The 27,153-nt window shown below is 46.9% G+C and overlaps 1 protein-coding gene across 8 annotated transcripts in view; it reads right to left on the reverse strand.

The window, feature by feature from the left end:
- Positions 1-27,153, reverse strand: part of MAP4K3 (mitogen-activated protein kinase kinase kinase kinase 3) — a 1,115,786-nt gene that overhangs the window by 584,706 nt on the left and 503,927 nt on the right. For 5 of the 8 annotated variants that reach the window (XM_085612073.1, XM_085612071.1, XM_085612070.1 and 2 more), the window contains 3 exons: positions 25,960-25,998; positions 25,598-25,651; positions 87-129 (listed from right to left, as the gene is read on the reverse strand). In XM_085612073.1, the coding sequence (XP_085468199.1) occupies positions 87-129; positions 25,598-25,651; positions 25,960-25,998 (136 nt within the window). The remainder of the gene's footprint in view (positions 1-86; positions 130-25,597; positions 25,652-25,959; positions 25,999-27,153) is intronic. The other 3 variants (XM_085612074.1, XM_085612072.1, XM_085612069.1) reach the window with 1 other exon arrangement.

Raw genomic sequence — 27,153 nt, forward strand, 5'->3', positions numbered from 1 at the left:
AATTACGTGCTGCGGTTAGGCATCACATTCTGAATAAAGTAAATTAAAAAGTATTTATGAGAATGATCATAACAAAACATATTTACCTTTGGTGGTAAAGGAGGTGGCATTTTAGGCCTAATGGTCGAACTAAAAAAACAAAAAAACAATTCATGTTACATTGAGAAGCTGTCTCAAGAAATACGTATTGTTTTGATACATACATGAACATATCTCGTCTACTAACTGATAAAAAATACTTTGGTATCCATTCTTCCTTTTCCAAAACAGACTTGATAAGTAAACTGTGACCACCTTATATACTCTGGTGCACACTGATGCGGCGATCATCTCTTCCATCAAGAGCAACATACCGGTAACAGAATGTGAGAACAATAACCTCTATATAGCATCCTACAGCTTGAGTAGAAAACCTAAAACCAATATGTTCTAGTTAAGTATCGCAGTTCTGTTTGAAACTGATAGACAATAATTTCCAGTCCTTTCGAGAACAGAGGGAGGTTGTTTATAGGTTGAAAATGTCATATGTCACACTAGGTAAAATACATAGTTATATTACAAGGTTTAGTAAAACTCCTTTCATCGTCTGGCTCCTTATGTAGGAGATGCATAAGTAACTTACCTTTGGTGAAGCTCATTTTGGTACAGACTGCAACTACCTGCAGGTTCCTCACCTTTTGAATATTCCCCAGGCATCAGACTGGATCGGACACATTTTATAGCAGGACCTCCGTGTGCCAGAAGGTGGCGCAGTGCAGCTCTGTACTGATGCTCTTCAGCCCCGGAAATGATGGGCGTAGCGTTTATAGGTGCCACTCCCACATGCTCAAGTAAGAGTTGTATTAGGGGGTCTGCAGCCCCAGAGGCAGATCCCCAACAGAAAATTGACTGAGCCGATTTCTAGGCTAGGGATCTTATTAAAGGATACAGTTCAATCCACAGAGCAGGGAGGATGGGAGTGTTGGTGGAGAATTTGCAGTTAGACTCTACCAGAAAGAACATTACCAAACGTAAATAACTTGTTCTTGGGATAGATTCCTAACCGCAGATTCCTCCCCTTTTGAATAGATACCAAAGCAGGTGGGTGAACAAACTCAAACCAAAAAGTCCTGCAAGACCGAGGTGGCAATAGTGGTTTGTGAACGTATGAAGGGACACCCACGTAGGTGCCTGGCAGCTGTCTACGGCAGGAACTCCACATGGCAAAGCAGTGGTAGCAGCTTTAGCCCTGGTGGAATGAGCGCACAGTCCTTCCCTAGGCTGCTTTTTGGCCAGTGAGTTGCAGATCTTGATGCAGAGTACAATCCAGTGGAAGATGGTCCGCTTCTGCGCAGCCTTGCCTTTTTTCGCTCCAAACAACACTGGAGTCAGTCCTCCTCCTCAGAGAGGTAAGGAGGATCATGGAATGCTAGCAGGATGATGGATTGGCCGATGTGGCAAAGCGTGGAACAAATTACCTACCTTCGGTAACGATATAACATTATTTAGTTATGGATTCCTTACCTAAGAATTACCCCCAGGCATCAGACTGGATCCGGAAAGTTTTTTGTCCGAAGTAACTGCGCGTCGGAAAGTGGCATCGGTCGGCTTCGCGTTCATGGTTGGCGTCGTGTCGCCGGGATGACGTCGCGGCAGCTACTTAGATGACGCCCTTGCGCGCTGTCGTCGGTTCTATACACGACTTACAGCGCGGGAAACGCAGAGCCATGCAAGACACTGACCACTGGTGCACAAAACTAGGGCCCTGAAGTACGAGTTACTTACCTTCGGTAACGATGTATCTGGTAGAGACGACTAGCCGCATATTCCTTAACGTAAAATTAGCCCCAGGCGTGAGACTGGACCCGGAAAACTTTCTTGCCCAGCATCTCTATGCGCCGGGGGGCTGTACCACGCGACTCCGCCCCGATGTCCTCCGCGGGCGTGACATCAGCGAGGTCACATAAGCCCCACCCCGGCATGCTGACGTCACTTTGCTTCGGAGAACTTTTCCACGCCACACCGCTGAGCCATCACAACGAAACTGAGGAGAGCACGGGAACAGTGTGCGAAAAAACCAGAGAAACAAAATAGAGAAAAACAAAAAGGTGAGAAACAGCACCAGGTGGCTCCAAAGCACCAGAAGGCGACAACAGTAGGCCAGAGCAGGAGAAGAGCAGAGCACAAATCTGAGGAGCAACTGTGCAAGCCAAGACGAAAGTACTAGGTGGCAGTAAAGCACTAGAAGGGCAGAGCAGCGAAGCCATAGCAAGAAAGCGAAAGCACCACTCCGTGGAACCACCTTGCAAGCCAAGGCGAGAGCCACTCTGGAGGCACAAGCATGTGAAAGCGCCATGACAGAAAAATAGAGGGTCTACAACCCCAACCACAAGGGGAAGGGCCAGAAGCCCGGAACAAAGGCGCAACAGCAATCCACCCCCAACTAAACTGCCAATGATGGCCATAACTCCTGAAAGGAATAGGAGGCCAGAGGATAGGTAAACCATCCGCAGACTACAGTGCCAAGGAGGGCCACAAACACTGAAAGGAGCAGGAGTTCAAGGGACAGGTAAGCCATCCACAGACTACACTGTCAAGGATGGCCAAAACCCCTGAAAGGAGAGGAGGACAAAGGACAGGTAACAGAACCGCCAACAAAGAAGTCCGGGGGGGGGGCGGGGGTAGGGGGGATCAGAAACTCTAATAACAGAAGGAAAGAGCCCAAGTAGGCCCTCATGCTTGAGAAAACCAGCTGGAGGAACGACGAGGACACCCACAGAAGACAAGCCACCCAGAGGGAGGAGACTGCAGAAACCCAAGCAGAGGGTCCTCCCAGAATGGGGAGGAAGGGCGGGTCGTGAAGGAATCTGCGGCTAGATTAGTCTCTACCAGATACATCATTACCGAAGGTAAGTAACTCGTACATCTGATAGAGACTACTAGCCGCAGATTCCTTAATGTAGAATGGATACCCTAGCCATACCCAGAAGGAAGGAGGGGCTGCGAGAGAGCTTCTACACCAAGAGAAATGCAGGGCCCCAGCAGGGGACATGGCACAGGGACAAGACGGGAAGGGCCAGGATATCCTTAGCACAACCAAAGGAGAACAGCCCAACACCCCGCAGGGGCAGACAGTGCCTGAAAAGCCTCAAGGAACACAAGGACCACCTCCAAACCCTAGGGAGAAGAGGTGGAACCGGAGGCAGGGCCCACCATAAGAAACACACACAGCGTAACAGAAAATAGCTGAGCACACCGCAGCCGCAAGCAGCGCACAGGGCAGGGAAGGTTCCACCGCCAAAAGCACAGACGGAAGAAGAAAGGCACAGTGGTGTATGAGAACAAACAGGACTGCACAGGATGCACAGCCAGCAGCAGACAACACCACGGAACCGTGAACCCAGGACAAGCTAGATGCCAGCCGAAGGCAGAGGCCAGGACACGTCCCAAGGGAGGGGCCGGCACACACTGACCCACGAACAAAGTGGAACCAGCAGAAGACAGACAGACGCGCAAAACCGCTACAACGGAGCGCCGCAGGCAGCAGGCCGGACTAGGCCAGCGACAGAGGCCCAGGAGAAGACCAGCAAGAAGAGCGCACCTGTGACAGACCGTGGCGCCACGGAGAGCAGAAGCCCGAAGGACGACCACCCCTCCCCAGCACATAATAAGGCTATATAATAGCTACCATGCCCCCACATAAGGCATGTGGCGTCCCATAACATGGGAACCCTCTTATGAAAAAATTACGCAGCAGAGGACAAACAAAACGATCTGCGGAGAAAACCACAGACGGCTTGACAACAGCCAATAAGGAATACACAGAAGGCCTAATCTCAGGGCCTACAAGGCTTACCAACAGCCAAATCCACAAGTCAAAACAGGGCCGGACCAGCAGCCAACAGCACCAAGGTCCTAACAAAAGGACGAGGAGGAGGAGGAGGAGGAAACCCCGCAAGAAACATCTGAATGGCAGAATCCGCAGGGGCGTGGAACAAAAGAGTGCCATCAAAAGGAAGGTCCACCAACCGTTCCCTCACGTTCTCCGGGAGCACACTATCTCGTAGTCAGGCATGCCAACGAAGGGCCACTGATAAAGCCATGGTACGACCAAGCACGTCCAAAACGTCCAAAGCCGAGCAAAGAAGAAAGGCCGCCAGCTCCCGGCTATCCAACACATGGTGCCGGAGATCAACGCAGGCACCCTCCTGAGAAGCGGCCGACATAAGGGACTCCACCGAGTCCCTCAAGCAAAAAGTGGCCCTTGCTAATATACAAAGAGTGTTAAGGGCCCGCAAAGCCGCACTGGTGGTGGCAAAGATATTGCGCCCCCAGGAATCTAACCAGCGGGCCTCCTGTGACAGGGGAGACAACACCAATGGCAGGGAGGGAAAGGCAGTCTGTAAAAGAGGGCCCCTGGCAGAGGGGTGGAGGTAAAGAGACAGGGTCATGCGGCGCAGGACGGTGGTGGTGCAGAAGTGGCTGGGGCACCAGTTCCCCGATGGCGGGTCGCCCCCAAGCCCCCAAGCCCCCAAAAGAGACGTGTGGAGCAAAACCTTAAAGGGAAGAAGCAGCTCCCGACCCCCATGACCCTGATGGAGGACCTCCAGAAGATGATCCGTGGGGAAATGGACAGCTGAATCGCCCATGCGCAAGATATCCGCCGCCCTGAAAACAGCCCGAGCGAAGGCAGCACCGCCCTCCATAGGGCCCCGTGGCGGGGAAAGCAGTTCCTCTGTGGGCGACGGCTGCAAGCTAAGGCTGCCGTCCCCCATGCCAGCCAGAGGAAGGAAAGGCCAAGTCCGGAAAGGAGGAAGGGGGACCGAGGAACGGGGAACCGGAGGTCCTTGCGGCAAAGACTGCGAGCGCGGTGACAGCGGCCCATCTCCGGATGAGATGAAACCAACAACCGCCGAACCTCTGGAGAAGAGGGTGCGTCCGAAGACGACTTAACGACTGACGCCAGCCCGGCACCGTAGAGTCCGTGACCGGCGTCAGGTCAACGCCAACCGGCGCCGAAGGGGACGCCGGAACGACCTCCTCCACAACGTGCGGCGCAAGAGACCGGAGCCAGGTCGGCTAAGGAACAGCGCCGAAAAGGCATCGACTCGACCTCCGATGAGGCAGCTGCCTGCGTAGAGGAACGAGGGAGGCCCGGGGACACGCCCTGACCCCTAGCCGGCCCCTGCGACGCCGCCAGGGCCAGCAGCCGCCTGCGCCTGAGCGGCATCACCTCGGCCTTGGACAAGGCCACCGCCTGCCCAGAAGACCGAGGGGGACTCGAGGACACGCCCCGAGTCCCGGCAACCTCCCGCGACACCACAGGGACCCCCGCAGGGTTTGCGGCGAGGCAGTGGCACCCGGGTCCGAAGGAGGGAACCCCGAAGGGCCACACCCCGACGGACCCACATCCTCCAAACCTGGATCCGAACCGGTCGGCGCCAGGGACGGAGCTGCCGCAGAAGCCCCCACCCGCGGCAAGAGATCCGCAGACGACCCAGGAGGAGAAGGAAGAGACAACGAGGCCTGCAAGGCCGCCGCATAGGCCTCCATCTGGGCTCTGGTCGCACCCACGCCGGGGAATGGCGGTTAGGATGGCAACACGTGGGGCCGCACCACCCGCGGAGAACCCACGCCCCCAACAGGCCATGGACCGGGCCTCGGGGACAAACTGCGACACTTACCAACAGGTGAGCGATGCCCTTGAGGCCTGGGAGAGGGACGATGTCGTGAACTGAGGTTTTTGAAGCCGTCCACGGGGGAACGGACACGGGGACAATGCCGACCTGGACATGCGTGCCGAAAGGAGCTTTATCCGGCGCTCTCGCCGGGACTTCGGCTTCATTTGCTGTCAGGCCTCACAATCCGTGGAGTCGTGGTGCTCCCCCAAACACCACATGCAGATGGGGTGAGGATCCATCGCCGACATCTGGCGCACGCAAGACGAGAACGTCTTGAAGCCCGAAGGCATTCGCACACTGTACCCAAGAAAAACGCTCTAAGGTGGAAAATAAGGCCTGAAACAGGCCAGGAACACGATCCAGGTCCGCGTTGCACGCGGAAAAGAAGAAAACTGACGTCAGTGCGCCGGGGTGGGGCTTATGTGACCTCGCTGACGTCACGCCCGCATAAGACATCTTGGCGGAGTCGCGTGGTACAGCGCCCCGGCGCGCAGAGATGCTGGGCAAGAAAGCTTTCCGGGTCCAGTCTCATTCCTGGGGATAATTCTACGTTAAGGAATCTGCGGCTAGTAGTCTCTATCAGATAGGATAACCTTAACCCTAGAAACCAGTTCGGGGAGGATGGGTGGGGCGGTAAGGAATCTATAATTAACCAATGTTTCTTACAGATATATCGTTACCGAAGGTAAGTAACTTGTTCATCTGAAAGAAACACGTTAGGTATAGATTCCTTACCTTAGAATAGATACCCCAGCAATACCAACCCCGGAGGTAGGTCTGCGAACCAAGATCACACCAGAAACTCCTGGAGAACAGAACGGCCAAATAAACCATCTCTCCAGAATTGACTGTCAAGTCAGTAGTGCTTCGTAAAAGTGAGCAACGAAGCCCACGTAGCTGTCTGACAGAGGTCTGTAGAGGAACCCCTCGTCCCAGAGCAGTGGTTGCCGCCGTCGCCCTGGTGGAATGGGCACATAGCCCCACTGGAGGCTCCTTCTTTGCCAAAGAATAGCAGGCTTTGATACAGAAAACAACCCATCGGGAGATAGTTAGTTTGTGTACGGCCCGACCTTTCTTGGCTCCCACGTACCCAACAAAGAGTTGATCATCCACCCGGAACTGTTTGGTGCGATCCAAATAAAAGGAAAGCGCACGTTTTTGGTCCAGACGGTGGAGCTTCTCTTCTTTCCGCATCCTTCAAAGGAGGAAGGTAAGCAAGGTGATGGTTTGCCCGATGTGGAAGGCAGTGACTACCTTGGGTAGGAAGGACGGACGAGTCTTGAGGACAACTTTGTCCGGATGCATAAATAGAAAAGGAGGCTTAGAAGAAAGCGCCTGGAGCTCACTCACCCGTCTGGCAGAGGTGATGGCCACTAGGAAAGCAGTTGTAAGAGTCAAGAGCCTCAGAGGACAGTTGTGAAGCGGCTCAAAGGGAGCGCACATTAAAGAGGTTAAAACTAGGTTCAAGTCCCACTGAGGCAATAGGAGGAAAGCGATGAGTTATGCCTTTCAAAAAACGATTAACCACCGGGGACTTGAAAGGGGAAGGTTGATCTGGGAGCCGAAGGAAGGCAGAGATAGCGGAGAGATAGCCCTTGATGGTGCCCTGCTGGGCCAATGAAAGAAGGAACAAAAGAACATCAGAAAGAGGGGTAGAAGGGGGATCCACAGCCTTTGCTGTGCACCATGCCACTAATATGTTCCACCGGCAGGCGTATACCATCTTAGTGGAGGGACGCCTGGCTACCACAATCACATCCCAGACTTCGGGAAGCAGGTCGAATGACGTAATCTGTCGTATCTCAATCTCCACGCAAGGAGATTGAGGCTGGACAGGTTCGGGTGGAGGACTGTCCCCTGTTGCGGCGACAGAAGATCCTCCCGAAGAGGCAGACGGGTCAGTGGATCGATGGCCATGTTGAGCAGCTCGGGATACCAAACTCTCCATGCCCAATCCGGAGCCACAAGAATGACTTGGGCCCGGTCGAGCCTGATCTTCTTCAGCACTCTGGGCAGAAGTGGTATAGGCGGAAAGGCGTATAACAGACCGCAACTCCACTTGCGATGAAAAGCGTCACCTAGCGAGTACCGCCATGGAAATTCCAACACGCAGAATTGCTGACATTGTACGTTCTCTTCGGTGGTGAATAAATCTAACCAGGGCTCTCCCCACTGTTGAAAGAGACCTTGCACCACCTCCAAGTGAAGAAGCCATTCGTGCTCCATCATGCAACTGCGGCTGAGTTCGTAGGCCCTGGCATTCGGTGAACCTGCCAGGTGTTGAACCACCAGGGATATTCCCTGATGTTCCAGCCATGTCCAGAGGCAGAGAGCCTGCTGACATAGGGTCCACGACCTCACCCCGCCCTGTTTGTTGCAGTACACATGGTGGTGTTATCCAGGAACACCTGCAATACTCTTTCCCGGACAGAAGGAAGGAATGCCTTTAGTGCGAGACAAATAGCCCTAAGCTCTAGAAGGTTGATGTGGAACTCTGACTCCCCCGGAGACCAGAGGCCTCTGATCTTCACCTCTCCCATGTGGCCGCCCCATCCCAGAAGGGACGCGTCCGTCATCACTGTGTGGTCTGGTTGGGGGAGGGAGAGGGAGCTGCCGTTGACCAATCCTGGTTCATGAGCCACCACTGCAATTGTCGTGCAGTGCCCTCCGAGATCTGAACGCAATCGGACAAATTCCCTTGATGCTGCGCCCATTGGAACTTCAGGTCCCACTGCAGAGCCCGCATATGCCACCTGGCATTACAGACCAGCAGTATACAGGAGGCCATGAGGCCCAGCAGCCTCTGGGTCATTCTGACCAAAACCCGGAATTAGAGGCTGCAAGAGCAGAATCAAAGCCTGAATATCCTGGACTCGCTGTTCGGGAGGATAGGCCCGAAACCGCGGCATGCCCAGAACCGCTCCGATGAAGCGGAGATTCTGAGAGGGAATCAGGTGTGACTTCGGCACATTGATGGAGAACCCCAGCGAATGCAGGAGGTCAGCCGTAGTCTGGAGGTGGGCGACGACTGCCTGGGGCGAGCCCGCCTTAAACAGCCAGTCGTCGAGATAGGAGAAGACTGAAACACCTGGTCTGCGCAGATGAGCTGCGACCACCGCCATCACTTTCATGAACACCCGAGGGGCACTGGTAAGGCCAAAGGGGAGCACAGTAAACTGAAAATGCTTGTGGTCTTCAGTGAACCGCAGGTAACGCCAGTAGGCCGGGGATGTGAAAATAAGCGTCCAACGCTACCATCCAATCTTTCGGGTCGAGGGCAGACAAGACCTGAGCAAGAGTCATCTTGAACTTCTCCTTCCGGAAGAAGCGGTTGACATTCCTGAAATCCAAGATAAGACGCAGGCCCTTGTCCTTCTTGGGACCAGAAAGAAGTGGGAGTAACAACCACAACCTACTTCTGGGACAGGAACGCGCTTGATGGCTCCCTTGGCCAAAAAAACTAACTTCCTGCTGGAGAAGGGCCAGGTGATCCTTCGACATGCGGTGGTATTGCGGTGGCATGCCTGCAGGGGTAGCCTTGAAGGGAAGGGAGTAGCCCCTTCAGACTATCTGAAAAAACCTACCTATCCAATGTGATGGTGCGCCAGTAGGGGAGGTGATGGCGAATCCTGCCACCCAATGGCGTTTGATGGGCCTGAAATGTCAGACTAGGAAGGTTTGGAGGCTGCTGCAGAGGGGGGTTGGTGAACTGGCCCGCCCGTTGGCCCAAGGAACCACGACGGTTGTTCCCATGTCCCCGGCCGCCCGAAGGTTGGGTAACTTGCTGCGGCCTGTGGCTCTAGGCGGGACGTAGCGGGCGCCCCTTTTCGTGGCTACTGTGCAGGGCGGGTGGAGAGGCCCAAGGACTTGGCCGTAGCCCGTGAGTGCTTGAAACGCTCTAAAGCGTTGTCTGCTTTGCCGCCAAAAAGGCGACGGCCAACAAAGGACATGTCCATCAAGGTGTTCTGGACATCCCCAGAAAAGCCAGTCGATCTCATCTAGGTCTAACGACGAAGCGCTACTGATGTTGAAATGGTCATGCCCAGAGAGTCGGGGGTGTCCAGCCCACAACAGATGGTAAACTTCGCCGCATCCTTCCCGGCGGCGACAGCCCGGGAGAGCACTGTCCAGGCCTTCTCCGGACACTGAGGCAGCACCAGCGCAACCGTATCTCACACAGAGTGGGAATAACGGCCCAAGAGACATGCGGTGTTTACCAACCGCAGTCCTAAGCTGGCGAAAGAGAAAATCTTCTTCCCAAACTTCTTGGATTCCCTTTCGGGTGGAGTGGTAGGGAATGCGCTCTTGGAAGTGGAGGCTTGAACCTCCAAGCTCTCCAAGGCTGGGGTGTTGGGAGAGGAAAGTGTGGTCGCCCGGAGCCGGGCGGTGGCATCGGGCGATCATCCTGTCCACAGGAGCCACCATGTTGGGCCTGGAAGCCGTGCCAAAAAGGACGTTGGTGAGAGCCTCATTAAATGGCAGCAGGGGCTCTGAAGAGCTCGCAGCCGGTTGTAGCACCTCTGTCAGGAGGTTAGTCCTGACCGCCATCGTAGGAAGCTCGAGGTAGAGTGCCTCGGCCGCCCTACTCAACACCACTGCATACGACGCTCCCTTCTCCGTAGCCACGGTAGGAAGAGACAACATGCCACGGTGAGGGGAGGTATCGAGACCACTGGCAACACCCAGTTCCTCTCTCCAGTCCTGTTCATCTAACTGGTCTGTCAGAGGGTCACATGACCCCTCCCAGTCCTCCTCCTCATCCTCTGGGCGCCATTCTGGTTGAAAAGGGACCCCAGGAGTGAACAGGGGCACAAAAACCCCTCTAGGCGCCGGTCCGGGTCCACATCGGGATGGAGGTCGGGGTCGAATGCAGTAATGGTGCCGAAGGAAGCGGCGCCGATGGATGTGTAATCAGGTTAACCGGCGCCGATCCAGATCCAGGCTTGGATCCAAGGGAGGCCTGCAGCGCTGGGGCCGGAGCCGTCGGCGAAGGACTACGCCCCCCAACCGATTCCACGGGCCCGAAGGCACGCCAACGGGTTTGGGCCTCCCAAAGATGGCATGCAACGCCTCATCGAACGTACAAAGCTGGGCGGGAGTCGCTCCGGGTCCTGGGAAGGGAGGGAAACGCGGAGTCTACTCTTCAGGCTTTGCACGCAGAGCCGCGGGAGGGGCACCACCTGTATCCCTCGTCGGAGGCACAGTCGACCGATAAACTTGTGATCAGTCTGGATTGTTTGTGGATCTTCTTCAAGAAATTAACATACTAATGTAAGTTTTCTCGCTCAGTGTAATCCAGCACCTTTCCAATGGAAAGTTTAACAGGGAGCCTCGAGTCTGTTCGTAAAAGGCCAGGGAAACCTTTACCTCCATCTCCTGAATCCTTCTTACTTTATCTTATGAAATACATCACATGCACTCAAGTCAGTGATCTGCCTGAACTCCTATGTAGTGTAAAACACCACGGCCTTCCAAGATAAGTGTTAAACCTGACCCTCTCTGCAAGGTCACCTCAGATTTTTGCCTTCCTTTGCTGAACCCATTTGTTTTAGCTAGTAGGACTCAGTCCACTTTACCCCTGCTAATAAGGGGTAAAGTGCTTGTCCTCTCCCTTGAAAACATTGTAAAACATGCCTACATCTGAATGGGTTATTTTATATAATAAGAAATCCCTAGAATATGGCACTATAAGTACCGAGGTCTGTAAATTAAATACTACTAGTGGGCTGCAGCACCCATTGTGCCACTCACGTAAGTAGCACTACAAAATATTTCTCAGGCTGTTCCGCAGCCTGTAGTGCAGTTCTAAACTGCCATTTCGACCTGGCAAAATAAACTTTTGCCAGGACTAAACCTTCCTTTTTAATTCTTCAAGGTCAACCCAAGGTAGGTCCTAAAGTGTCTTTGGGCAGAGTACACTGTATTTAAAAAGTATGACGTATGTTTACGTTCTACACCTTTGACAGTGAAAAACTCCTAAAGAAATTTTCCCAGAGTAAAATCTCTCTCTCAAAGACTAACACTAGGTTACTTTATTACACTTAATAAGTGATAATTTATTTCAGTTTGAGAAGAGATATAGAAATGTTTCGTCCACTCATATGAATTGTAATTTAAAAACCTCTTTAATTATAATGTCAGATTTTAAGTCACTATTGTGAAAATTCCACTTTCAGAAAGATGCCATTTTCTGCCTAAACCAAATGTGCCTTTCTGCCAGTGTCCTAGGTCACACTACAATGACTGACTCTCTGTTGTGGGTTATGTATTTCTTCCAGGCGTGAGGACAAAAGACGCCTGGGTATGAAGGCAGTGGGTCTTCCTGGCAGGATGACTGTGGACAAGCTGAGCCCTGCCCTCATTACACTTCCAATGACCCTGCCTGCACATACAAACGAACCTGATAACAGTCCTGACCGCGTCTTTGTCACCCTAGACAGTTTAGAACCAAACCGAGGCACAGAACTGAACAGACCACGTTGGGAATCAGACAGTGTTTCACCCAAACAAAGTTTGGGAGCTTGTATAAAGGTGGCACCTTCAGAACCTCTCATCAGAACACTCCTGGACCTGTGGAAGATTCAGAAGAAGGACTGCCCTGCTTTCTGAAGAAGAAAGACTAGACCTGCTTGCCTTGAACCCAGGACTCCCAGAAGTGACTCCAAGGGTCAGTTGGTTGACCTCCTGCTTGAGCTACAGGGACAACAAGATTCCAGAGGCATCCCTGCACCTGCCCTGCTGATCAACACCAACTGGACTTGCCTGAGCCCTGCTATTAGCATCTGCTGAGGTGAGTCCTGGTACTCACCTCAGGAACCCTCCCCCCGGTCTTAGACTCTTGACTGGCCTCAGAGTATACCCCTCCTGCCTCAAATCTACAGAAATCTGCACCCCAGAGGAAAATCCAGGAGTTTGGGGCTCTTTACGACAGCAAGAGGACCCTCGAGTCAGCACCTATCCCTAACTTGCCTGCCAAAGTGAAGTTCTGATGGCAACGTACTCTTCACACCAAACAATGTCACTCCATGTCAACAGTTAACGTGAAGGTCCAGCGATAACTGCTCCTCTTGCTGACATCGACGTCCTCACAGCCCCTGTCAACGCGAAGCTCCAGCTGCAGCTTCTCACATGGACTTAAAAAGGTAACAGCCCCCCACCGGGACAAACATTGTCCCTGTATTCGACCACAATCCATTGCAGTCGGACTAAACTTGTGACTTTGACCAACTCTAGCATGGCCTGATAACTATAGCTCCCAGAAGCTCAAACCGCCACTTGTGGTTATCTAAAGCTTAAAAAATTCATAACTCCAGTTCTATTGATTACATTTTTATTTTGCTGCAAAATGGTTTATTGAAATGTAATTTATTTTTCTAAATTGTTTTGGAACTTACATTTGGTCTAATTTTTAACCACGACTATGATATGTTACAAACTTTAACTTTGCATTGCAATTATAATGTACCGGGATCGCCAATCTCAACAACGGGATACGATTCAAGCATGTGAATCTATGAAAGATTCCAATACTGGATAACTACAGTTACAGGAAAGTAACTCATTTTCTTACAGGTAAGTAACATTTTCTAACTCCAATATTGGAATTTTCATAGATTTACATGCTTGAATCAGATTGAATAGCAAATATTAAACACATTTCAAAAAAAATGTTGAACGTGTATGATATATATATATTTTGTTTTTTTACTCGCAAAGTATACATCGAAGGGTATATACATACATACATAAGAATAGGATGGTGGGAAGAAAGAAGGCTCAAGGTTGCTGGAAAAGATGTTGCAACACTGCTTGACCCACTGCTGTGTTGCTGTGAGCAGCAGAATGCAAGCAGTAATGCATGGTAAAGGTGTGTATATTCTTCCAGGGAGTTGCTTGGAAGATGTCCTTGAGTGACACAGTTAAAAGCACATGGTTTCAATTACATCTGTTTGCTGCATGAATTCATAGATATAGCAGTTTAAGACCAAATACAGATATCAAGGTACATATCTATACATGCAATATATATATATATATATATATATATATATATATATCTATATATATCTATATATATCTATCTATATCTATATATCTATATACACACACACACACACACACTGAAAAAACCATAGGTTTCAGGTATGTTATAGTTAGGAATTAGCATTTAAAAAACCTTAGAAATTTACTGAAAAAACCATAGGTTTCAGGGGTCTTATAGTTAGCTGGACATTTCACTCGTACAAAACCATAGAAATTCCTCCGTTATAGTTAGTTCTACTAACTATAACTCGCGCACCCGGAATCCACTGCTGATGATGTCACATATTACATCATTCATGACATGGTCAGTGACATCACTGATAACATCATCCACGTGACAATCGGATAAACCTCATCATACACTAATATAACCTTTCATCACTCACTGTAAAATACAGAGTACCATATTTGAATCCATTTACACATCAGTACAAGTTTCTAAAAACCCACTCAGTGATTCCTAGATCTGCACACACATCTAATCACTTACCTATAGATTCAGTCGTACATGCTGTGAAAGATCACTTTAACACTATCAAAAATACTTATACACCTATATTGACATTACACACCAGCACACAAACTATTCACTTATGCAGTCATCCTACTCACTTCTGCAAACAATGGATCATACTTACATTTACTCAGCTACACACTTATACAAACACCACTTCATTTATTCAGTAACTCATACTTAGTGTGTTATAAAATCACTATTACAAGTATACAGTTATCCATACAGTCACTCATACAATCACTGAGTCTTATGTATACTTATTTATATACAACTGTCACATACACAGCTTTTTATATTTCTAGTTTGTTGGACATGTACCATTGAGAGATAGATTTGCTCATCACCACACCCATAAGGATATTCACTCACCCAAACAACTGTTATAACATGTAGTCTTACCCTCATACCTACTGAATTAAATATTCACACATCTTCGGGCAATCACACACCCCCTACTGACCCACATACACACATTCACTCTCCCATACAAATACTCAGTTAACTAATCAATAACTAATATAGACTTTCATGTAGCTAGTAGGCAACTGGTGCAGCAGTTTACACAACCACTGACAAAGTGATACAGATATTCACACAGTTTAGTCACTATCCAATATATTTAGGGAGACACTATAAATCAGTCAAGTAAACAGTCAATCACACTGCTACTAAATCCTCCATCAAGATATTTATATTTATATATCCACTCATTCTTCAATGCAGATTGATATATATATATATATATATATATATATATATAATACATATTTAAATAACGAACCAAACCACATTCACTGGATGATGTCATCAGTGATGTCATTTGATATGGAATTAGTGATGTCACAGACCATGTCATGAATGATGTAATATGTGACATCATCAGCAGTGGATTGCGGGTGCACGAGTTATAGTTAGTAGAACTAACTATAACGGAGGAATTTCTATGGTTTTGTACGAGTGTCCAGCTAACCATAACACCCCTGAAACCTATTGTTTTTTCAGTGAATTGCAAAGGATTTTTAAATGCTAATTCCTAACTATAACGCCCCTGAAACCTATGGTTTTTTCAGTGAATTTCAAAGGTTTTGTAAATGACAATTTTTAAATATATTAATTGTTATATATTTTTTTTGATACTGATTTACTACATTTTTCTAAACTATTTATTTTTAGGTATTTTATTTTTTAAATTACATTATACATTACATTATACATTAAATTACAAAATATACTTTCTCAGAATGAATTACTTTAAATACTTTGCAAATAGGCAATAGACGCAAGTACAGTAGTTACAGTTGTTGCAATGGGCAACACAATTTCAAACACAATGCAACATTGAGCTCAATGTGAATTTCTAGTTAAATGCAATTAGTTACTTTATGGATTACTTCTCTAACCACAGGACTGGATCCTAGATTCAGTCCTGGGACATCTCCTGTAAACAGTTGAGTAAAAGCGTTTTGGTTACAGTAGTGATTTTTAAGGAATATTATTGTATTTTAAAAGTTGACACTTTTTCACATAGAATCACCAATGTTATCCTATGGGAGGGAATTCACTTAGCAGGCAAGTAGTATTATCGTTACTTTTTCTTAGTGGTGGATCCTGGATCCAGCACTGGTGTATATCCTGTAAACAGTTGAAAGAATGCGTTTAAGTCATACAGGCGATTTTTAAGGAATACTTGTAGTTTGTGAAAATAGACACTTAGAAACTTTTCTGGTGAAAACCGGAAAATGATATCCTATGGAAGGAAATTCAAGTTACTGGTAAGTACGGTTAAAATTACTTTTCAGGATCAGTACTGGGCTCAAAGATGCAGCACTGAGGTCTCTCCTGATAACAGGTGAGTAAATCGGAATTCGTAGTTTGGCTGATTTTACTTCGTTCCAGTATATATAGAGCCACTTTCCTACACCATCCCCTCCCTTCACCACTATGCAAACACGCCCTGTGGCGCGTTTTAGGTTGGGGAAATAATTCCCCTTCTGCAGAAAAGGTTCCTTAATGGTAAGACCCTGAATTTGGCTCACCCGCCTGGCCGATGTCAACGCCAGTAGCAGAGCTACTTTCCAAGAAATAAATTTGAGATCAGCCATGTTAATGGGTTCGAATGAGTGCTTCAAGAGCTGTGAGAGGAGATTATTGGGTTGTCAGAGCAGTGGAGGAGATCTGACAGGTGGAAAGACCCTATCTAGTCCTTTGAGGAATTGCTTAACAATTCTAGCTGACCATAGAGAAGGCAAGGAAGAAGACCTTCTAAAGCGAGAAATAGCTGCCAGAAGGACTATGATGGAGGTGTGAGCCAACCCAGATCTTGCCAAGTGCAAGAGGAAGGAGAGGATTTCATGAGGCGAACAGGAGAAAGGGTGCACACTCAATTGTGGGCACCAAATACAAAAATACTTCCACTTCAGCCGATAAGTCTTGTTAGAACTCTGCGCTCGGGCGCTGGTGAGTATTTCCTTGCCTTCCGACGATAGTTTCAGAAGGGTAAACTCATTGTAGTCAGGAACCAGGCTGCTAAATGAAGATATTTGGGGTCCGGATGCAGCACTTGACCATGGGACATTGTCAAGAGAGATGGAATCAGATCCAACAGAATGTGGGGCTTCCCTGAGAGTAGGAGGAGTTCTGTGAACCAGTGCTGGTGAGGCCAGGAGTGGGCTATGAGGATCATCCTGCAGGGTATGACTTTCATTTTCATGTGTAGCCTTGGCAGAAGAGGAACTGGAGGAATGGCATAAGTAAAGATGTCTTACCATGCCATCAAAAATGCATTCCTCCAAGATCCTTGATGGTGATGCCAGCTTGCGAAGAACTGACATTTTTTGTTCTGTGGGGTTGGAAAAGAATTGGATTGACCAACTGGAGAAAGATTTTGTTGAGAGCTGCCTGATCCAATTCCCATTTGTGACATGACGACTATAGCCTGCTGAGAGTGTCTGCTGTTGTGTTATGGATGCCAGGAAGATATTCTGCCCTAAAGGATGCTCTGTCTGTTGCAAATTGCCCATTCCCAGATGCACTGCACTTCTGGAGAGAGAAGGCGAGATCTGGTGCCACCCTGCTTGTTGTAAGGCCAGACAAACTGCTTGGAGCTCCAACAAGTTGATGTGAAAATTGGCGATGTGACTGCTGCCATCGGCTGCTGACCTGCAAGTCTTGAAGGAAACCTCCCCATCCCTCGAGAGATACGTTGGTAGTCATGACAAGAGGAGAAGGCGTGGCCAGAAAAGACAGACCGACAGATATTTGATCATTGTGTCCACCAAGAGATGGCTTGGACAATATTCGGTGTGATAAGTAGTTCTTCAAAAATCTCTCTGCTTGTAGCCACTGTTTGTCTAGCTCTTGTGCATTATTCCGCTACCTAGCGGCTGGGTCCAAAAATATCTCTTTGCAGCCTGTCTTCCGATTTTTCTTTGTGAGCGTCGTCAACCATTTGGGCATAAACCCTTACTGGAGTAACATCAGACATATGCCCCATAAATTCTTTGACGCAGTCGCCAACTTTACATTTTTTCCTCCTTTCTTTTCTCCTTGCGATGTGACTTGTTGGTTTCCTACATCTTCGTTGATGTTCACTCAGTGTTGAGTTTGTAAATACACCGCTACTTGTGGAGGTGGGTGGGTCACATGTGAACCCAGAAAATCTTCAAGCTGCAAAACTACTCCTACCGGTAAATAAGCATTTATTCTTGCAGCTAGAATTTATTTCTGGATTCACAAGCTATGTATTGATTCTAAAGGGCTATTTCGTCGGTTGGGTAGACCAGATTCTTTACAGCATGTGTTTACAAACAAATGCTTTAGCACTCTTTGTCCCACTTCTGGCTCTTTGTTGATGTGGATACCCATGCAGTAATGTTTTGTAAAGGTGTGTACGGATGACCATTTGGCAGCTGCGTGAATGTCTTCTAGTGCTACGTTACTTAGGAAGGTGAGTGTTGCTCCCTTCTTCCTTGTTGAATGTGCCTGCATTTTTTCTGTAGATGTTGCTCCCCTGCTTTTAACAATATTGTATTGTCTGCACTATCCATCTCACGATATTTCCTTTGGTGCCCGGGGAGCCCCATCTTGCATGTGCTAAAGACGCAAAGCACTGTTCTCCTTTCCTGATAGACTTTGTTCATTTTAGATATTTTAGATATTTTTAGTACATTATTGCCCTTCTGTCATCCAGTGTGTGCAGGGCTCTCCCTGCTTGCACCTTCGCTTGTTAGAAAAAATGCTGGTAGGTGGATGGCCTCGTTCAATATCACTTTCGGTATGAAACTTTGGATGTTTTTATCCCCACTTCGTCCTTATGTAGCTGAAGATATGGTTCTTGAGTAGTGAGTGCTTGTATTTCACTGACCTTCCCTAGCAATGTGAAAATTTAGAAGCTTGAGCTGTGACTTTGCATTGTTTCGAAGGGTGATGTCTTTAGTTGCATAAGTACTACATTCATGTTTCATGTGGGCCTGAATGCACTCCTTGGAGGTGCCACCTTTTTTCTCCCTTAATAAGGAAGTGTTTTACCACTGCTGCAGTGAAGAAACTTCTCCCTAGTATACCTCTTGTGCATAATACAATGGCTGCTAGCTGAACCATGATAGAGGCATAGGAGAGGTGGTTGTCTAGCAGTTTTGTTATGTACCCAGCAACAGTGGCAAACCTTGTTCAGTCTCTGTGTTCTCCTGCTTTGTTGCACCAGTGTACAAATATCCACCACTCACTGCTGTAGCATTTCCTTGTAGTTGGTTGCCTTGCTGCCTTCAGGATCTCCACTGCTCTTCTTGGCAAATTGAGGGGACCAAATTCAACGTCCTCAGGAACAATGCTGACAAACTGAGCATGTCTGGTTCCAGGTGCCATAGCTGTGCCTCCTGCATTGTCAGCAGGTCTTTACATGCTGGGAGTGTGAAGTTTTGCCCTTGGGATATCGCCATGAGGTCTGATAATCAGGTCTGTTGAGCCCACTATGGGACTATAAGGATTAGGCTGAAAAGCTCCTGCCTGCACTTCTGGGTCACCTCTGGTAACATTGGAATTGGAGGAAAGGTGCAAGCAAAAATCTCCGACAATTGTATTGACAGGGATATTTGTTTACACCTTTCCACTAATTCCAATTCTCTAGTGACTCTAGATGGTAGAACCTGGATGCGCAATTTTGTCTTTTTGTGTTTTAGTGTGTTGCGGATAGGTGTATTTGTGGTGTCCCCCATGTTTGGAAGATCTGCATCAGCACTTATTATTTTAGCTTCAACTCGTGTGTGGTGTTTGCTTTCCTGCTTAGTCTGTTCACTTCTGTGTTTTTTTCTCCCAATAGGTGTATCCCTACTAGCAATATCCTGCTTTTCATTGCCATCTTCATATCTCCTCCGGCAAGGTCGATAATGCCTAATACTTTGTTCCTCCTTATTAATTCATATAGATTAGATTGTGATGGTGTTGTCTGTTTGAACTAGAACTGTCCATCCCGTTCTCTGCTCCACACTCGCTTTGTCCCTTTTGTCCACTGGTGTTGCCTTTGTGGCTTCGGAGTTCAGGATATCTCCCAGGAATGCTTGCTTTGTGTCTGGGTTCTGTGACGATTGTTTGTGGTTGGTGAAGAAACCTAGCATGTGTAGGTTTTGTATGACTTGGTTAATATTCTTCCTGCTCTGGGTGCTTGTCTTAGCTTTCACTACCCAGTTGTCCAAGTATGGATAGACATGTATTTCCCTTCCTTTTGAGATGTGCAGTGACAGCAGCTAGGCATTTTGTGAACACTTGTGGAGCTGATTTTATTCTGAATGGAAGGATCTCAAATTGGTAGTGTGTCTTGTCTACCTCGAATCTGAGGAATTGTTTGTGTCATCTGTTCACTGATATGTGTAGCTAGGGGTCTTTGAGATCTATGGTTGCCATCAAGTCGTCTTTTCCTAACAGAGGGATCTTCTTAGCTTTATGTGTTTTATGAACTTCTTTAGTGTCCCTTGGTCCAGTACTGGTTTGAATGTCTTTTCTGGTTTCAGTACTAGAAAGTAGTTTGAGTACACCCTTTTGGGTCTTGTTTTGGGGGGACTATTTCTATACCTTTTTTGTTTAGTTGTTCTTCCACTTCCTGTTGTTGCCGTTGTTGTCTTCCTTTATTCTCTTCTCCTTTGTTGGTATTGCTAGAGATAACTTTGTTAACTATATGGAATATTCATATCTAATAATATTTAGAATCCATTTGTCGGAAGTGATCTTTTCTCCATTCCTGCAGGAATACTCGGATTCTTCCTGCTACTGATGGCTTGTGTAGGAGGGCGTTCTGGGAACATATGGTTCGCCCTTTTTGGGATTCCCCTTCTTCCCCTTCAGCGGTGGTGAAAGGGCTGCCTGGTACTTGTGCTGTACTGTCCTTTTGGTGGAGTGGTAGCCTCAGTCCGTTGGTGACTGAAGGTACGTGTGTGGTTCTATGGCTCCCCTTGAGGTTGTTCCTTCCCTCTGGGCCATGCCTCCTTTACATATTCCCTTGTACTGAGGGCTCCCATGGCCTTGGCTGTTCCATTACCTTTTTTCATGCGCTGCAGTGCCTCGTCCACGGCCGCTCCAAAAAGGCTGTCCTCTGTGAAGTGCATGTCTATTATTGCTGACTGGAACTCCTGTTTGAATCCTGAGATCCTCCGCCAAACATGTCTGCGTTAAGTGGTGGCCATGCAGATATGATACATGTGTTGGCGACTGCCTTGCTCTGTGGTAGCATCGCGTTCACACTTTAACTTGTCTGGCAAGTGTTTCATGAGCTCTTTGATCTCATCCCACTGTTGGTGGGTGTACCTGTTTAGCAGGGCATTTGAGTTGGCTATGCACCACAGCGTTGCTGCTGACCTCTCCATTTTTCTCCCCACCATGTCTACTCTTTTTGCTTTTCTTGTCAAGGGGCCGCCCAATAGACGTAGGGGTGTTTGCTTTCTTGAATGCTGTAGCCACAATAAAGGAGTCAGGTGGATCATTCCCCTTGATGTAGGGTGGGACTTTTGTAGAGCAACTGTCCTTTTCCATCCTTTGTGTTCTGGCTTTGATGTGGCTGGTTCATTGAACGCCTCTCAGCCCTGGTCCAGCACACTGGATACCATTGGGAGGAACTGGTTCTTCTTCTGGTCCGGTATTAGTGTTTCTAGGACTAAGAATGCCTCTGACTGCTCCTCTTCAAGCTGAACCCCAGAATTACCTGCAGATCTCTTGATAACTATGTTGTGTACAGTGGTTGGCTCTCCCATTTGCGAGGGTTTGTCCTGTTGTGCTTCCTTCAACTCGAAGAAATCCTTCTCCATTTCCTGCTGAGGTTCTGGAATGACTGGACTCTTCCTTTTTATTGATTACAGCACCAAACTCCACCTCGGTCGTCTTCATGTAGGCGTCGGCCTCAGCGGCTTCTTCTTTAATCGAAGTCAAGGTCGAAAAGCTCTTCAGCGACAAAGTCAAGTGCATCGTTGCCTGTGGGTCGCCGCCCTTTGGCGGTGTTGAGCAGCTTTTCAGTGTTAATGTGGACTGAGTACTCTCGACCAGTGTCAAGCTGCTGTTTGCAGTCTCCCTCTTGTGCCCCTTACTCATGCGCAACTCAATCACCTCCTCAAGGGGTCGGTCCTCTCCTTGGGCTTCCTCCAGCTCTTCCAGGACGTCCTTCTCCTCGCTAAATAGACCAAGATCTTTTAAAGACTCCTGTTTTCTCTGTAGTGATACCTTGACATATTGTGCCCACCTTTCCTTTACATCTGCCTTGCCCTGATGGTCTTCAGCTGGATTTCTGCACATACTGCACAGTCCTCCAAACTGTGGTTCATTGGGAGGCATACATTACATACCTCATGAGTGTCTTTTTGGGCACACTTGTGGTAGCACTTAGGGCAAAACATAAAAGGGGTGTGCTCCATTTCCCTTTCTCGTTCTTCGACCACGTGGTCTCGGTGCATCCGTCTTCTCACCTTCAGCAGGATATCAGTGATTTTCCTTTAATGGTCGTCGTCGATCCCCTTCCCACGACATTGGTTTCGATGGAAAAATCTTCTCCTTGGCGTAGTTCCTTCTTTCTCGACTCTGGAGCTCTCCCTTTAGCTTCCAGACTCAAAAGCAGAAAAAAGAATCTAAAGATGGGACTGTGTCGAAGGCATAAGTTTGACGTCATTCAAGGAGGGGTCCAAACCCAAATGTTTTACGTTGAACCCGGAAAAAAAAAAGAGAAGAGAGACAACAAGGAGACAATTCTGGACTAAACCACTAGATGGCGGAATACTACACAGCATGTGAATCCAGAAAAGATTAATGCTGCAAAATTGAGTATATTTCCTGTTTGAGCCACAGCAAAGAGCTACATGAATTGAGATTGCACACCTCCATCACTTTGAAATGCAACTCTAACTTGTGGTCCTCCATTGAGAAACGACAAAGTATCCCCCCACATATTGAAGGAAACTGCTAGGTGGGTGCTACTTGGGATTCCTCTCTTAGCTGTGCCCACTTCCACATGCGGATCACCGCCATCCATGATCTCATACTACCCTGTCTGTTGATATAAAGGACGGAAGTGATGTTTGCTAGAACCTGAATGTTACTACCTGAAATGTAAGAGAGATATGCTTTCTTTGCAAGAAAGATCGACCATAGCTCTAGAACATTTATGCAAGCGCTGATCGTATGCAGACCAAAGGACCTGTGCCATCATGTCACTCAAATTGGCACTGCAGGCCAACAAAGATTTGCCTGTAAACACAGTAACCTGAGCCTGCAAGAGTACTGAAAGGAGTGGAAGGTATCATCCACCAGTGCAGATATGCACCTTAACTGCGAGACCCTCCCAATGCTGGTACCTCTGTGATCTCTGGCACCACTGAAGGACTTTCATCCACCATATGGCATGTGGCACCACCAGGATGCCAAAAGTCATCAGGCCAAGCAGACTCAAGCCCTACAGAACTGGGATTCATGTCGTAGCCAAACATTTCTGAATCCTCTCTCAGAAATCCTTCATCCTCTAAGAAGGAAAGGGTTCCATGTGGTTTCCACCCAGTACAGCATCCCATGAAAGTCAGCCTCTATGTAAATGAGAGGTGCAATTTTTCAATGTTGATGAAAAAGACCAACTCAGCCAATAGCAGCCAACAGGGTGTAGGAACCATCCTGAAAAAAAAACACAGCACACTGCAAGGCCACAGCCAGCAAAGTGTCTTCCACTGGACCAAGAAACTCAGGCCTGATGTTCTGCAATGCTAGTCATCAGTGAAGTCCCATAAAGAATTTTGGTCTGTGGACAGGAAGGCCCTTTTATTGTTTCTATAACAAGATCTTTTAGGAGTTTGTACCCTTATAGGTGATTTCTCAGTGGATGAAGGAGAATGCTTCGTCATCTCCCTGCAGGCCGTGCCTAGGAGCAGGTTGCCCTCACGTTCTCTGGTGACCTTCCAGCGCACAAAGGCGCAACAATCACATGCTATGGTCCGAGACTCCACAAGCAACTGTCCTTTGGAAGGGACTTTATCTTGTGGAATCTGTGACAAAACATGAAATCTGAAAGATTTGGAAGAGACATTTGACTTATAAGGCTAATGCTGAGGAATTACTTTGGCAATAGACAGAAGAAGAGCTCTTGACTCTCATCGCTGTGGCACACAAAAAGTGAGAGGATGTGGTCTAACGGGCTAGGGCGGTCGATCTCAAATCTGGGGAACCGGGTTCGAGTCTCGCCAATGAAGGTCAACACCCTGTGATTCTGGGCAAATTACTTAATCTCCACGTGCCTAACTAAAAAATTAAAGTGTCTCTTGAGTAACGTAACTTGTGCTCATGTAAAGCGCTCTATTACCTTCGAGTCAAGTTCGCACATTATAAAACTCAGAAAAAAATAAGAACTGATACCAGCTGGTGACTAATGGACTCGCTATGGTCTTTCTTTGTCCAGAGGTGGAGTTGCTGCAGGAGACACATTTTGCCACCTGGCAGTGCTGTGAAGATATTGCTAATAAAAAGCTGTTCTGGATCAATCAAGATCCTTCTTCTGTAGAGAAAAACCACAAGGTGAGAAATCTGCAAATATATGTACCCATCTGAACTACAATAACAAAACATACTATCACTGGGGGAAGACCAAAAGGTAGTTTAGATAGTGTAGAATCAACACAGAGCACATGTTGATGTAACACTGCTTAACTGAACTCAATTGGGTCCCTGCTGTCATACAAAAGCAGAGCTTGTCAAATGTCAACAGGGAAAACCAAATTGCTGGTTGGCAAATCTTGTAAAAGGAGTTTCACTGGGAAAAGCTTAGGTTCCCAAACTATCACTGGGGGAAGACCAAAAGGTAGTTTAGATAGTGTAGAATCAACACAGAGCACATGTTGATGTAACACTGCTTAACTGAACTCAATTGGGTCCCTGCTGTCATACAAAAGCAGAGCTTGTCAAATGTCAACAGGGAAGACCAAATTGCTGGTTGGCAAATCTTGTAAAAGGAGTTTCACTGGGAAAAGCTTAGGTTCCCAAAGACAGCAATTAGAATGTGTAATGTCTCCTTCAGGAAGTAGTTGGTTTCCGGATTGATAGAAGCAAACTAACACAAGTCTATCAACTTAGAGATGGTTCATTTCAAACTAACCAACAATGTTCCCATTATATACAGTACACTAAAAAACAGAAGAACAGTCCAACTATGAATAGATACTCTGGTCTGGAGGAACAAGAAAATGTACAGTAAGAAGTAAGACTTGTCTTCTGATGTATGTGAACATTAAGCTACCTCAAAATAAAGAACGGTTCAATTTAAAAGGTACACTCACCCAAAGCAAAAGGAAAAAAAAAACAGCATAATTAAACATTCAATCATTTTCATATGCTGAAATGGCAGCTAGTGGAAACTGTTTCAAAAGCTGTTAATTTCCAACTACAAAATGCACAACCTTTACTGGACGTTTGTGAGATACAACAGAATTATTTCACATCTGATACAATGGGGTTGTAAAGCTTCACAGAATTCCAGTAACATACCGCTTAAAAGATCTGCATAGCTAGAGAATCCATTTGTTTCATTGAGTAAAATTAAATACCTTAAGTACTATTCATAATATTAAACCAAGGTGAAAAATGCAACAACTTAAGCAATAGTCAAAAAATACTTTAAGGTTCAAAGACTGAAGGATTAAATTAAATTTATGAGATGACAGCTACAATAAACTGAAAACAAACCAGAGGTAGAAAAGCAACAGCCTTGAAGAACCACAGTATTGCAATGGAATGATCAGTATTGCAATGGAATGAACAGTGAAGTATGGTCTATGCACCACAGAAAACTCACACTGTTGCAAACAGGAGTAAGATTTCTACAGAGCTACAAAACAGAAGCCTGATAAAGCGAGAATAAAGAACTTACTGCTTGGATTCCTCCTCATCCCCATCATCATCTTCTAAATGTGCCACATGTCCCCTGAGGAGATGGAACGAAGTAGCCAGGCAGAATGGATGTTATTAAATTGACTTCATTCATCACAAAAAACACATTATGGCATGCTATGGCTTAAGGCCTTTCTTTAAAAACTATACAGAATCGGATTACTTCAGCCAGCACATTTTATTCTCCAGGACACTGCTCCATTTCACAAAAATTAGGCGTTTTCAATTTGACAAGCGCCAAGGCAAATATGTATCATTAGGTTGCTGTAAGGATAGCACCATCTGAGTCAAATAGGTACAGGGTACACAGAAGAGGGAGGAGAAAAGATACATAACAATTACCGCTGGTGCAGTTCTTCCTCAACTGACTTGAGTAGACTCCTTAAAATAAAGTGGAAATGAGACCATTTTCAGTAAAAGAAGCAAAAATGACATTTTTTTTTGCAACTGCTTATAAGAAAGGTGAATGTGTGCATCATGTATACAGTACACTGTTCAAAGTATAACATAATATGGATTTATTCAACCATTAACAACAAATAATGTTGGGTCAAAAACATTCAACTAACAGATAAAAGTTAACCTTAAAGATGTGCCTTTATAGAACTTTAATAAATTAACAGCATATGAAATGTAGTTGAATTCATCTCTACTGTACACAAATGCATAACACGTTTAAATGTGGAACAAGGTCCTTGTGAAAAACTGTAAGCAGTTTAAAAAAAAGGAAATATGCAGAAAACCCAGTAGGGAGGTACAAAGGAAATAGGTAAGTCCACAACAAAAATGCTACAAAATATGATGCTTTGTTTTGTCACTTGCATGCATTTATATAATACATGTAACATTTTAGGAGCATATGTTAACAAGGTTATGAGCTTGAGGTAACAAAAACGCAAAGTTAAGAATCTCTTGACAGTGGAAACATGAAGAATAAGTTACTTACCTTCAGTAATGCTCTTTCTGGTGGGTACTCCATCTAACCACAGATTCCTCACCTTCAGAATTTATTCTAGGTGCCAGACTGTATTTGGAAAACTGAAAGTAGTAGTTTTGCGTGCCAGTCGGTGATACCGTGTGAATTAGCATCAACACTATTCTGCGCTGGAAGAGACAGCCGCATATAAGAGCCAATCATGCAGGCTTACATCAGCTTCCTTCATAAGCTCTTCAGATGCAGAGCCCATTGCCAAATTGAAAGAACCAATGTACAGATTCCATGATTGGAATCTTTTGGGATAGAAGAGCCCATCCTACCAAAACAGGGAGGTGGAAGGACAGACCACTTGTAGGATCTGCTTCTTATGGTTACCCCCACTTTTTGCAAAAATGTGACACTGTTTTTGACTAGTCTGACTGGAATCCTGCTAATCAGGACCCCAGTCTATCTGCTTTCTCCTTAACTGTTATGTCATGTACTTAGGTACACTCCAGATTAGATACTGGGGTACCCTTGTCAGTCCCTAGTATATGGAACCCATGTACCCAGGGCATAGGTACCCCAGAATCCTCCCTTGGACTGAAGCATGAATTATG

Source organism: Triturus cristatus, chromosome 6 (assembly GCF_964204655.1).
Source record: "Triturus cristatus chromosome 6, aTriCri1.1, whole genome shotgun sequence".
Taxonomy (NCBI): Eukaryota; Metazoa; Chordata; class Amphibia; order Caudata; family Salamandridae; genus Triturus; species Triturus cristatus.